General features: G+C 42.4%; 1 protein-coding gene and 1 long non-coding RNA gene across 2 annotated transcripts; one reads left to right on the plus strand and one right to left on the minus strand.

Annotated features, from left to right (window-relative positions):
* Nucleotides 1-4,414: 4,414 nt before the first annotated feature.
* cdx1b (caudal type homeobox 1 b) lies at nt 4,415-10,784 on the minus strand. The gene is given in 4 exon segments (XM_008401815.3): nt 4,415-6,392; nt 6,591-6,739; nt 9,812-10,307; nt 10,309-10,784. Coding segments are annotated over 4 exon segments (1,137 nt in total). The 5' UTR covers nt 10,573-10,784; the 3' UTR covers nt 4,415-6,164.
* On the plus strand, nt 8,401-9,734 carry LOC103459884 (uncharacterized). Its single transcript, XR_532824.3, has 3 exons — nt 8,401-8,911; nt 9,053-9,182; nt 9,609-9,734. It is a non-coding gene; the product is annotated as an uncharacterized LOC103459884 (long non-coding RNA).
* Nucleotides 10,785-13,989: the final 3,205 nt, after the last annotated feature.

Raw genomic sequence — 13,989 nt, forward strand, 5'->3', positions numbered from 1 at the left:
TGTAATTGGAGCACACCCTTCGGTCCCCCTTTTTAAACAGGGGGACCACCACTCCAGTCTGCCAATCCAGAGGAACTGCCCCCGATGTCCATGCGATATTGCAGAGTCGCGTGAGCCAACACAACCCTGCAACATCCAGAGCCTAAAGGAACTCCGGGCGGATCTCATCCACCCCCGGGGCCCTGCCACCGAGGAGCTTTTTGACCACCTCAGCGACCTCGTTCCCAGAGATTGGAGAGTCCAAGACATAAATTAAATGATTTTAAATTGTTTAACATTTAAATACACGATTTTAAGGAGCTGGCAAGTTTACTTTGTAAAACTTCAAAGAACAATATTCATAGTTAGATTGTTTTGTTACTATAGCAACAATCTGATGCTCTGAGTTTAATCTTTGAATTTACAAATATAAATTAGTAAAGTGCGATTATAACTTATTGCTTTTTAGGCTGGCTAATTAAATTACTCCCTTCTCCCATATTTCACTAAATCTAACACAGAAGCTGTTAGAGGTGCTGATATTTTTAGGAACAAAAGGGGCCCCTAAATCAAATTCTGCTCAAGGCCTCATGCAGCCTTGGACCGGCCCTGCATGATGAGGTAATCTTGCTACGCGCAACAAACGGGAGATTTAATTCAATGCTGCTAATGTGGCTTTAGTAGCGCTTTCATTTCGTGTCTGTTGAGTTTTTAATCGTCACAGTAACTATTCTGGTTGATCAAGTTTATGGGACTCGACTGTGCCTGACGGTCACAAGTTTCTCAGATCTCCGTGTGGTCCTGCACATTAACTCTAAGTAGACAACGCATATGATATGGTTTGATGCATCGTGTAACCAGAAAAAAAATACTAAAAATAATAATAAAATAATAAAAGATCAGCGTGATGCGTGACTGCGAGGAGAGCGCGAAAGCTCCTCACCGGGCTGAACCTGTATGATAAGGTTAGCGCTGCTCGTTATCCACAAACGCTCCGGCCAACCGGGACCACAGACATAAACTTTACAGGGAAGACGGAGACAGAGCCACATGCTGGGCAGCGCGTTGAGATGTAAACGTCCCATATAATTGTTCGTTCACAAAGATAAATCATTCTCACCACTTCACAAAACGACCTCTGAATTCGCTATGAGTTATTCCTGCGGTTCACTTTGAGCTGCGCAACCAGAGCTAACGCGGCGGGTTTTAAACTCTTACCTAGAGTTCTCCAAAGGATCATAATTCCTCACAGTAGGTTGATGTAAATATCCATACAGGTCAGCCTGTGTCTGGTTTGAGTGAAAGGAGATGCGCGCGATCCAGCTGAGGTAAAGCAGCGGCAGCGCGTGAGGCAAAGCGCAGAGGGGCCAGCTGTGTGATTGGTCCGCGTGCTTTCGGGTTTAAATGCATGAACTATAAACCTATCTATTATAAACCTATCCTTTATTAAGCTGCTCTGCTAGTGAAATGCTAAGAGTAAAAGAGACGCTTGCAGTCCGGCTTTAAAAAAAAAAAAAATTTTTTTTTTTTCATTTTTTTCCACCCTAGAAACGTAAACAAGCAACGCTTAGCCTGGCGGCGGGGCTAGTAAAGCATGGCGGGCCGCCAGGCTTATACACTGGGGGAAACTCTGGACCTCTGTCTGCTCTGTCCTCCCGGATTCGGTCTCTGATGGTCCAATAGGGACCAGAACCTGGTTGGACCTGATCATTTGTCCAACAATCTGTTGGCATTGAAACGGGGTGAAGTGGGTGGGGCATCAGGTGGGCTAAAGGTTCTGACCAATCAGAGACAACCTGCAGATCCTCTGAGCTTCTATAGCAATCAGATGTTTAAGACAACGTCTCCATCACATCCAGACGTTTTAATGTCTCTGACTCAAATTAAGGAAAATTAATATTAGAAAATGTCAAAAATATGAAAATCAGAGGAAGAATCAGCTTCCAGATCGTTTCAGGAAGAACTTTTTATTCTGCTTGGGACATTTCCCCCTCAGAGATCTGCAGCTCTGCCCTCCTCCAACATTTCTGCGTCTCTGAGGAGAAGCCATCCCATAATAAACTTTATAGCTTCACACTCATTACGTCTGTTTGCCCAAAAATGAGGCGAGGAGCAGCAGCAGCTGCTGCAGAGGATCCACCCAGATACTCTGGATTCCTCTGACTGGGAAGACTGGATCTGATCAGGTTAAAGGATCCAGATCTGATCCTCTGTTTCTATCGGTACATATAAACGGATCTCTAACAGGTTTAATCCAGTTAGATGTTCAACCTGTAGCTCGGTCTCTTTCATAAATAAACTGAATTTAATTCTTTGATGTTTTCCAGAATTTCTCCATTAAATGTTGAATTTATTGTTTTAACATCTGGATCATGTTTTTCTCTTCCAGAACCTCCTGCAGCTCAATTGGACTTTCTATCATGATTTTGATAATTTTGCTTCATTTTGCTCAAACATAATCGTCAGCTCCTTACTTAGTCTCTGATTGGCTGCTGCCGATGCAGCTTTGTGTGTGATTGGCCGATCAGGTCCTCCTGGTAGCTCAGCTCTCAGGAAGCAGAGTGGAGCTCACAGAACCAATAGAACAGGGCTTTTTCTGAACCAACCCTATCAGGAGACAAGGTTAGGGTTAGGGGGTTGGGTTAACCCCCACATCCAGAATGGATCAGAAACAGATCCAGAATGGGCCAGAACCACATCCTGTATGGGTCAGAACCAGAACCACATCCAAAATTTACCAGAACCAGACTGGACCAGAGCCAGAACCATATCAGCTTGCTGTGTCAAAACCACTGAAGGACCAGAACCGTTGACAGAACTAAAACATTCTGGTTCCATTAAAAACCAGCAGGTAGTCCGACCCATCAGAACCACCAGTCCTTCTGGTACCAATGGGCCGATTCTACTGGATCCTTTGGTTGGACTAAAATGTGATAAAATTAGAGTGAAACGCTGAGATAAATTTCCTCTGGACCTGTTAGAGGTTCTGGTCGGTTGTGATGCATCAGAACTGATTAGATGTACTTCAAATTGACCTTGTGGTGACCTTCAGGGCCCTCCTGATCCAACTTGGTCTGACCCGTTTGGACCCAGATATTCTCACAGAATCCGACGCTTTAACTTTCCATCACTGATTTTCTGTCAATAATATCAGAAAATTACCTGATTTAAGTTAGTTAAATTTTCACCTTTAATACTGAAAAAATATTTTAAACATTTTTTAAAATAAAAAATATGACCCTAATCTCAGGTTTCCAAAATTTTTTCAGAGTATTTTTGTTTCTGCTCAAAGTGACTTGGCATATTTTCACACTCAGGTCACATTAACGAGGGGGCGTGGCATAAACATGCGACGTGACGACATTTGCGCCTTGTGACGTCAGCTGCAGGTGTCACAGATGTTAATGAATTATATAAACGATACAGGGTCTCAAGTTAAGGTGTTTATGACTATAAATAGGAACTGCTGATTTTATCGGGTCACAAAAATAAAAATATTTCACTTTAATTCATAAAGTTAAAAATCAATCAATTGGATTGAATAATCTAGCGTATGAACGAAGCGTATGAACGAATGTTTCTGATTAAAAAATATTAAAATAAAATATTAAATTTTCTCTCAGCAGTTCTGAATATGGTTCAGAACTGTAATGAGGTTCTGATTTATCCTGTGCTGCTGGAGCCAGTCTTGGAACCACTGACCTGATAAACCTGAAGGCAGCTCCGTTGCCATGGCAACGGAGAGTCAAGGCCAGGAAATACCTGGTCATAATCAGCTTCACTTCATGACCGGGTGATTTATGATTTAAGCTGTAAAGATGTTTGATTCAGAAACAGATCAGTTCAGGAGTTCCTCAGGGCTGACGGTTCGAGTCTGTTTAAATTTAAAACATTTTTAAAACTTTTGATTTCTAAGAGTTTCAAGACAAATCCTGAAGATCTGTTTCATTTGGTGACAGAACGAAGGTCTCAAGTTCAAGACGCCGGCCTCCATGGTTAGCTGCCACACACACGCACACACACACACCCGCTGCAGATAGTGTGTATCAGCGTCAGATAGGGCTGTTGTTGGAGGACAAAGGTCTCAGTGTGGACAGATAGCAGATCCTGTGTTTGCCCTTTGGACGCCACACCTCAACCGATGCGCCGCTCAGCAAACACGGTTCTGTTTGAGCAGAACTCCAGAACAGCTTATTAAAAACAGACAATCGATGCTCCAGGTCCGATCAGGCCCAGTTCAGTGGTTCCACCAACATGACTGCTGGTTCTGTCTGGTTTAAATTCTGATTCCTGAAACATTTTATCTTTGCGCGTCGAGGCCGAGCCGATCAGCAGGAATGGGACGTTTACTCGACCAGAACATCCTGACTGGGTCTGGGGTCTGGGTTCTGGACCCAGGAGTCCAGGACAGCAGAGCAAAAATACGAACACAAACTTTTACAATAAAACTTTTAGTTTTTAATAAAAACGAGATTTAAAATGTACAAATGATGAATTCTAAAATCACCAGCATTTACAGGAAATCAGAGCAAAAACAAACATCAGCAGGAACTTCTGTAGAACCCGGTTCCTACAGAAGTGGACAAGAACATGAACCGTATCAGAACCACCAAGTGGGTCAAGATCTGGAGTTCTGATTCCAAACATTTCAGCTTCTGAATGTTGAAACTTTGAGTTGGAAAGTTTTTTCCTCCCGGTTTTACTGGATCAATGGACCGGACCAGTGAAAGTTCTGGTCCAGATTCTCCCTCAAGAACTTCTCTGACGACACTGTTACCATGGACACAATGGGAGAAGAGACTTTGATTGGTCCGACAGAAACAGGAAGTTTAATTATTAATGATTAATGTTTTGATAGACTGGACCGGGCCACTGGTTACCAGTTACTGGTTCCCATTAGTTACTGGTTCCCTGATGGGAGTTCTGTTTACTTTAACTGACTCTTGTTTTCTAATCATGTTTTAATATTTAAACAATTTTTTTTAGTCTTTGGATTTTTTACTTTTTTTTAACAGCTTATTAATTGTTTTCAGGACGTCTGATGTCATAATATTTATGCAGATTGCATCAACTTTCCTTCAGACGTTTTATTAAGGATTAAATAAATATTCAAGCTATTGTTATGTTTTCATTCTTTTCTAAATAAACATAAAATCTGTTTCTAGTTCTTTCTTTGTATTTTAGTCTCTAAATTCTGAAAATAAAATCGATTGAAGAAGAAAATACATAAATAAACATTTGACTTTAATCTGGACGTGTTTAATAAAAGTTTAGACCTTTTATGATGTTTTTCAGACAAAATGATGATCAAATTGATCATATTGATCTGGACAGGAAATTATCCTCAGGATTAAAACTTTAAAATAAAAATATTCTCCTCAAACCTCAGAAACACGTCCAGCTGCTCCCAGATTGATCGAGTTATTATTGATATTATTAGTAATATTTAGTATTTCTGAGACGACTGACTGGTAAACATGCTGATAAATAAATCTGACAAATCCTTTATACAAATGTATAAAATTCAAAATGTTTTGGTTTTGATGATCACATGAGTCCAAATGATTAACTGTTATACAATAACATTATAAAATAAAACAACCTTTAAAAACAATTTCTTCTGTTTTAGTAAAACGTCCAATAAAACGTTTTTCATTTTAATACAGTTTTAAATTATTTCTTGTTGAATGGAGAAAAAAAACCTTCTGAGTTTTAAATCCAGAAAAAAATGAGAAAATGGTTCTGATTGAAGTTTCCAAAACCAATCAGAGCCGATCAGAACCATCAGAAACATCTGGTTCTGACCACCAGTTTTACCATCAGCTGTTGAACCGTCTGAGGGTAAAAAACGTAACGATGAGTCAGCAGGTCCAGATCAAGGTCAGAGGTGACAGCAGTCTCTGCTGATGGCTGAAGGTCTCAGGTTCTGCACAGAGCGGGTCGGGTCCAGCAGCTCTACCAGAACCCAGGAGGCACTCCGGGTTCACCTGACCTCCTGTCAGCCAATCAGAAACCAGAGCAGTTCTTCCTGAAGCTTTGCGACCTTTGAACCCCGAGTCTGGAGCTGATTGGTCCAACCACCAGAGGAGCCGAGTTCTGAACCAATCAGAGTTCTTCCAGCCGTTCTGGATCAAACAGCCAGAGAAAGTTTGGTGGAAGGACGACTCCTTCTGAGGTTTTACCACTCAGTACTCCTCCTTGATGTTCAGAGTCAGAGAAGACGGAGACACCAGCCCGTTGCTGCCGCTGCTGCTGGTAACCATGGCGACACTGCTGCTGCTGCTGCTGAGAGCACCCCCTCCAGTGCTGCAGGTGGGTGGGGTGGGCGTGGTGGTGGAGGAGGCCGGCTGTTGCAGCTTCTTCTTGTTGATCTTCCTCTCCTTCGCTCGGCGGTTCTGGAACCAGATCTTCACCTGGAAACAGATCAGAACGTTGGTTCTGCAGAACGCGGCCGGTCGGTTTGAGTTTCAAATATGATTTACTCAAAGATGGATGACAAACTTTTACATTACTTCAAATCGGTTAAAAACAGAGAAATCTACCACAGAGCCTCAATCAGAAAGCTGCGGAAGTTCTTCCTGATGATCAGATCGGATCGGATCGGAACTTACCTGTCTCTCTGATAGGCTGAGCGCCGTGGCCAGCTCCGCTTTCCTCCGGATGGTGATGTACTTGCTGTAGTGGAACTCCTTCTCCAGCTCCAGCCGCTGGTGGTCGGTGTACACCACCCGGTATTTATCCTTGGTCCGAGTTTTCCCATCTGGAACACAAAGAGGAGAAGAGAGGCTGAGGATCCAGAGGAGGAGATCCTGACAGGTCACAAGACCGACCATCATCCATCCATCCATCCATCCATCCATCCATCCATCCATCCATCCATCCATCCATCCATCCATCCATCCATCCATCCATCCATCCATCCATCCATCCATCCATCCATCCATCCATCCATCCATCCATCCATCCATCCATCCATCCATCCATCCATCCATCCATCCATCCCTTGTGAACATTAGATGCTTCACAGTGCTTATGGCTTATAATCATAACAGTTTTTAATGACATCACTTTCTGTTGGATAGATATATAAATAATCAGTGGGTCGTACAGCAATCATTTTGACCAGCAGTGACCCGGTTGTGACTAACAGTGACCCGGTTCTGCTGCAGTCTTTCTTCCTCTCAGCTGCAGCTGTTAATCACGTCGGCTGTCATTATGTAAAGATGTGAGTTTTTGCAGGATGCCTGAGGCAGAGCGGTTCTCACTGCTGCAGTCAGACGCCTTCATCCACTCAGTTTATCACTCGTTTGTGGCCTCAGAGTTCCCATGGCTGCTGCCTATATCACCCACAATGCACCTGGAGCCGAAGCTGAAGGTCAGAGTTTTTGTCAGAAAGTCACCAGCTGACTACCAGCTGCACCACTGTAGATATCCCAGATCATCTATTTTAGATGATTAGTCAACGATTAGTCAATCAATAAATTAGTTGGCAGTCAGCAAACTGGAAACTGATCGTCTCGTCTCATAACTTCACCGGACCGAACCAACAAACCGGGTCGGACCGCCAAACGGGACCAAACCGGTCCATAAAACACAACCAGGTACCGCTGGTGTTCTCTAGCTGGTTCTGATCCAGTTGGTTCTGTTCACAGATCTTCTGGTCCAGATAGTGGTGTGTCCATGGGGACCGGTTCTAACCCGATGAGCCTGGAACAGGAAGTCCTCCTGACCACACAGAAAGTCCAATCAGAACCTTTGCAGTAAGTCAGAGGTGGCTCAGCAGGGTTAACGGTTTTGAAGAGTCGGGCCAGAGGGTCCATCCTTCAGGCTGCACCGCGGACCAGTCGGACCGGTTTGGATCCAGGAGACAGAACCAGTCTGAGGAAACAGAAAGCAGCAGCTGGCACCGACCCAGCCGCCCGGTCCGGTTCTGTCTGTCAGAGCCTGATAACCGGACCTGTTATCAACAACATCAACCAGAACCCAGACCAGTGGTCTGGTCCGGTTCGTTAGTGGTCCAGCATTTCAGAACCAAAGGAACGTCTGTCAGAACCGACACCGGCCCCATCCAATTAGAATCGACCCGATCAAACATGGGCCACAGAAACAAACCTGAGCTTGGACCTGGAGATCAGAACCGACACCAGCCCGATCCGATCAGACCCGATCTGATCCTAACCGACCCGGTCATTTCCAGAACTCGATGTTCTTCAGACCCGTTTGAAGGTCCAATGCAGATTCTGACAGTTCTGGTGCTTTGACCTCTCAAGTCACCGTCTCTCCTGACTAACGGCCCACAGCAGCACACTGCCTCCACCGTACTGGAGCTGAGCCTGGTTCTGACCCAGTACAGATCCAGAACCACGGGCTGGTTCTGTTCATCTCAGCCAATCAGAACGAAGCAAGGAAACATGAAAAAGAAAATGTAATCATTTAAATAAATAAATAAATAAATAAATAAATAAATAAATAAATAAATAAATAAATAAGATGGCCTTATTTTATTTATTTAAATAAACAGAAAAAGAATCTGAAGTTAAAAGGTTCTGGATTGTCCTAGAAGGTCCAGACGTTCTGGTTCTACTACTGCCAGGAAGGGATCGGGTTTTAATGATCCAGTACAGAGGAGGTGGTTCCGGGTTCTGGCTACTGTAACCATGGCAACAGCCCAGTTCCTCAGTATTATTCTGTCGATCAAATCAGCTTTTATGAGTTTTGAGCAAAATTCCGGAATATTAAATATTTCTGAAGGAGAATCGATTTCCGTCAACCCGACGGAACCCCGGATTGATCCGGATCAGAACCGGTTGAAGGTTTTCCCTCCAAACTCAGAACCAGATTTGGGTTTCTTTTTGGGTCAGAACAGGAGAAGTAACTTCTGTTCGGTTCTGTTCCAAGTACAGAACCGCAGGTCGTGGTATTAAACAGGACGGTGAGTCTGTTCTGATGGTTCGGTTTTCTCATCTTAGTCCCAGAAATGAAGAAACAGGCAAATAACTCCAGGTTCTGGTTCTGGTTCTGGTCCACTTCCAACTCTGAGTGAGTCCCGCCTTCATCATCTCCTCATCAACAGTCTCCAGGTGTGTCGGCCCGACCCGTAACATTTCCATCATGAAGCGGTTTCATGACAGCTCCGAACCGAACCGGACGGACCGCGGCCCGAACCCGCGGCTCCACCTCCTCCCGCCGAACTCACACCGATAGTAAGGATTTATTCTGGATTAATCGGAGTGAAATGCTTCTGTTCCGTTAGAGAAAAGCTATTATTATTATTATTATTATTATTATTATTATTATTATTATTATTATTATTATTATTATTATTATTATTATTCAAATAAAATCTGATGCAAAAAAAGAGAATGAAATATTTTTGAAAATCCGAACATCAGATTAAAACTAAATGATAAATAATATAAATGTAATATTTAATGACAGTGTAGTGACAAGGCCGCGTTATAATAATAATAATAATAATAATAATAATAATAATAATAATAATAATAATAATAATAATTAGTTAGTTAGTTAGTTAGTTAGTTAGTTAGTTAGTTAGTTAGTTAGTATATTTCCTGACAGAGTTATGCAGCTGTTGAAGCTGACTCGTATCGTCTCTGTTTTCATATCAGCCTCATATTAAAATGTCCAACAGTTCTCTGCTGGGAGCGGCGAGGCTCCCGGTCCAAACTGCTCCGAATCGAACCACCAGGAACAACATTTTCCACGTTTAACTAAGAATAAACCGATGAATTTAACGTTTTATCATGTTTAATTGTCTGCAGCTTCGGTACCGTCTGGCGGCCCAGTTGCTGATTTTGGTTCGGGTTCTTACTTGGGTTGCTGGGCGGCGCGGAGGTTCGGATCCAGTCGTACGGGTTCCTCCTTCTGGGGGACCCGGGGGACAGCTGCCCCGCGGACGGGTTGAGGGCGGCGGGCAGCAGCGCGGCCGGCTGACCGGGGAACTCCTGGAAGCTCAGCGCGGGCCCGGCGCCCGCGGTCGGAGCGCCCACGGCGGCGGCGTACTGGTGCGCGGTCCAGTCCTCCCGGGCCGGCGGCGGCGGGTAAGCCGGGCTCCATCCGCCGGCGCCCGGCCCGGCCTGCTGCGGCTCGGCGCTCAGGCCGTGGTGGTGGTGGTGGTGGTACCCGGGGAAGTCCGGGTACTGCGGCGGGCCTGGTACCGGGAAGTTCTGGGGGCTGAGGCTGAGCCCCGGGTGGCGGCTCACCGGGTTCTGGTGTGGGTACATGGTGGGCTCCTTGTCCAGCTGCAGGTAACTGACGTACATCTTCCCAGGTGAGGGTTCTCCCTCAGCATACTGCGGCTCCAGCCTGCCTGCTGCCGCTCACCTGTCTGCAGGTGAGCTCTGTGTCCGCGTGTCCGTGGCCTGCGCGCGCCTCCACCTGCTGCCTGCCGGCCGCCCTGCGAGTCTGCGCGCGCTGCGTCTGCGCCAGGTATAAACGGGCGCGGTCACATGGTCCGTTTATGGCCCGATATCCTCCTCTTCCTCCTCCAGCCTTCATCAGGAGCCCGACATCGTCATCATCATCCTCATCATCCTCAGGGGGGCATTTACACTTCAAAGGGCCTCGCTCCATTTCTCTATAAAGCACCAGAAATAAACTGAACTATAAATATCTGATCATTTATGACAGTTTAGTTAAACTCATTTAAAACATAAGAAAATCACATTATGTACTTTTATTTGAATTAAACTTATTAAAACGTTCAAAGAATGTGCTTGAACTTAATATTACAGTAATGTTTTAATTTCTATTAATTATTGGTATTTATTTAAAATCATTTTTACATGAGTTTCTCCTTCATTTGATTATTACTAGTTAACAAATTTAATTACGAAATACGCCTTCAGCATAATAATAATAATAATAATAATAATAATAATAATAATAATAATAATAATAATAATAATAATAATACTTTTTATCTATTTAAGCTGTTTTTATTGATTCAGTTTATTTTATATTAAGCATTTATACATAATTTAATTGGATTAAATTTTTTATTCATCAGGATTATTAAACATTAATTTATGTTTTTTTGTGGTTATGATTCTGATGAAACCGACAGCGGTTCGATTCGCGGATACAAATGTTCCGCAGGTTTTTTTTCATATAAATAATCATAAACATGTTCAAAACGTTTGTGAAATCTAGACTTTTAGCTAGATTTCATTTTAATATTAAAAAAATTTGAACATTTTACAGATTGAGGAAGCAGAAAAACTAAAAACGTTTCATAATTATAACGTAAACATTTGCTGACGTCACCTCCCTCCTTTTCTGTAATTAAATATTCTGACCCGGTTCGGTTTTATCCTCCATGGACGTCAATGTTGGACAAGCGCAGGACGCGCGAAAACGCAGAGAGACACGCACATCTGCTAACCTAGACACGCAAGAATGTTCTCGGGTGTGTGAGAGAGTGTGTGTGTGTGTGTGTGTGTGTGTGTCTCATCAGTACAAAGACCTTTAAGCAGATACCTAACTGATTATTTCCATGTTTCTGCATTAATATGCTTTTATTGTTCTGATTTAATATTACAATTTTATTTTATTTTTTTAAATTCATAATTAACATTAATAAACACTTAAAAACATGAATTTCTGTCCTGTTTTTCTGCAGTGAACAGATTATTTCATTATTCCCATATTTCCTGGCCTTACTCTTCCTGTTTGCCGGGAGTATTTCTCATATTTTCTCTCATGAATCCTCTCCGTGTTTTCATTTTTTTTTTCTCTGAGGGACTCGAACCGACAACTCTGAAGATGCCTCCGCGGCCTCCTGTGGAGGAATTATCTGCATCTTTATGGATTTATGGGAGATTTATTGTTTTACGCTGATGAGTATTTAGTTTAGTGTAGCGCCGTAAAGCCGCGTAAAGCTTCACTTTTCATCTTTTCAAGTGTTTGATTGGAGCTTTAATGATGTTTAAACTTCTGCCTCAGATCATCGCTGCGCCTCCGCGCGCTGCGCCTCCGCGTTCATTTATTGTTTATTTACAAACATTTACGCTTTATTTACAAACAAAAGCTGGTTTCAGAAATATTCTAGTTTTTAATTGGTTCCATTTTAAAGGTCCAAATAATTGATTTGATTTTTGGTCCATTTATTTTATGTATGTAGGCAATAATTAACGACTTATACATCATTATTATTATTATTATTATTATTATTATTATTATTATTATTATTATTATTATTATTATTATTATTATTAATGATAAACGAGTCAGTTCAGCTGGAATAAAAATGAGTGTGATATTATTGAAATTAATAAAATCATTTCTAATTTATTCATGAATAAATAAAAATAAATAAATGTATTTAGTTGTCAACATATGAGCCAGAACATGAATCGGTGATAAATGATGTGATCGATAGACCAAAACAGATCGATGCTTCTTCTGCTTTCAGAAAAAACTCAGAATTAAAAAAAAAGATCCGGATCTTCAGAATCGGGACAATCGATCCGTTCATTCTTTCTGTCTGAAGCGTTGAACATAAATCAGATTTATATTTCATTTTGCTTCATATGAACTTTGAACGTTTTCTGGAACCCAACAGAGAAACCAGAGAAGTTCTGGAGCGTTCCTCAAGTTCCGGTTCTGATTCTGTTGGCTGAGCAATGGACCGGTCCTTCAGTTAAACCGCGAGGAGTTCAAAGTTCGGGAGAAGAAGCAAGAACGTAGCTCCAGAACCAACCGGGAAAAGGTTCTTACTGAATCGAGCAGAACCAGGACCGGAACCAGAACCGGGAGTCGGCGGTGATCTGAGAGAAGTTCTGTTTTCTTTCACCTGTCTGCAGGTGAATCATTAAACCCCGAGGCTCATAAAACTTCACTTTATGGAGAATGATGATGATGGTGGGCCATAAATGATGAAGAATGGGGTCAGAGAAAACACAAGATCTTCAAAATAAAAGTCTGTTTTTGAAAATAAAATCAGAAACAACTATAATAATAATAATAATAATAATAATAATAATAATAATAATAATAATAATAATAATAATAATAATTTTTTCCGCTGATGCTTACAATGTAGAAATAAATTCTGGGAACCTCTAAAACGGACCGAATCGAACTGGACCGGAACACGCAGCAGCCATGTTGGCTTTCAGATGGTTTCTTTTGTAGCCGTGATAGAAACATATTTAATAATAATAATAATATTTTCTGATGAGGGGATGAAGTGTCTTTCTGTGTCCGGTTTATCCGCTGTTCTCTGCTGCCCCCTGCTGGTGCCGTCAGCCTCTGCACCATTTAAACGGAGCTGACTGGTTCCCAGTTTCTGACTGGTTTCTGTCTGCTATGATGAACCATCAGAACCAGTGAATGAAACTGCATTCATCGAGGGCCAGAGGCCGTCAGCCTTTAGATGTGTCTAAAACTTTATGAAAATATAATTTAGACTTTATTGTCCGGCACAATAAAGAAAATAATTTTTTTTTCTCTTAAATAACTGAACAAGAAATGATGCTTTTCTGTCTAATGTTCCTCACATGACTTGGATCCAACAGAACCAGAACCAGAGGCTGCTTAGAACCACTTTAAACCCGGTTCCGTCTAGCTCCGGGTTGTACAATGACACTAGCTTCCTGAACAGCAGGGGGCAGCAGAGAGAGGATGGCTCTAAACAAACATGATCATTTCTGATTTATTTACCGATTTTTATTTTCTGCATTTTAATCTAGTTTTAAACAATTTAAATTTAATCAGAGATCAATGTGCTGGACGTTCGCCCAACCAGTCTACATGTCTTTTGTGGACTTGGAGAAGGCATTCAACCATGTCCCTAAGGGAGCCCTCCTGGAGAACCAGGGTACCAGAGCCTTTGATACGGGCCGCAGGCAGTAGGTCGGGCTCATTTCTGGTGAGAGTAGGACTCAGCTTAGGCTGCCCTTTGTCACAGATTCTGCTCATTAATTTCATGGACAGGATTTCTAGACCAGCCAAGGTGTGGAGAAGATCCGCTTTGGTAGCCTTAGGATC

Source organism: Poecilia reticulata, chromosome 14 (genome assembly GCF_904066995.2).
Source record: "Poecilia reticulata chromosome 14, P_reticulata-male-v2, whole genome shotgun sequence".
NCBI classification, from domain to species: Eukaryota; Metazoa; Chordata; class Actinopteri; order Cyprinodontiformes; family Poeciliidae; genus Poecilia; species Poecilia reticulata.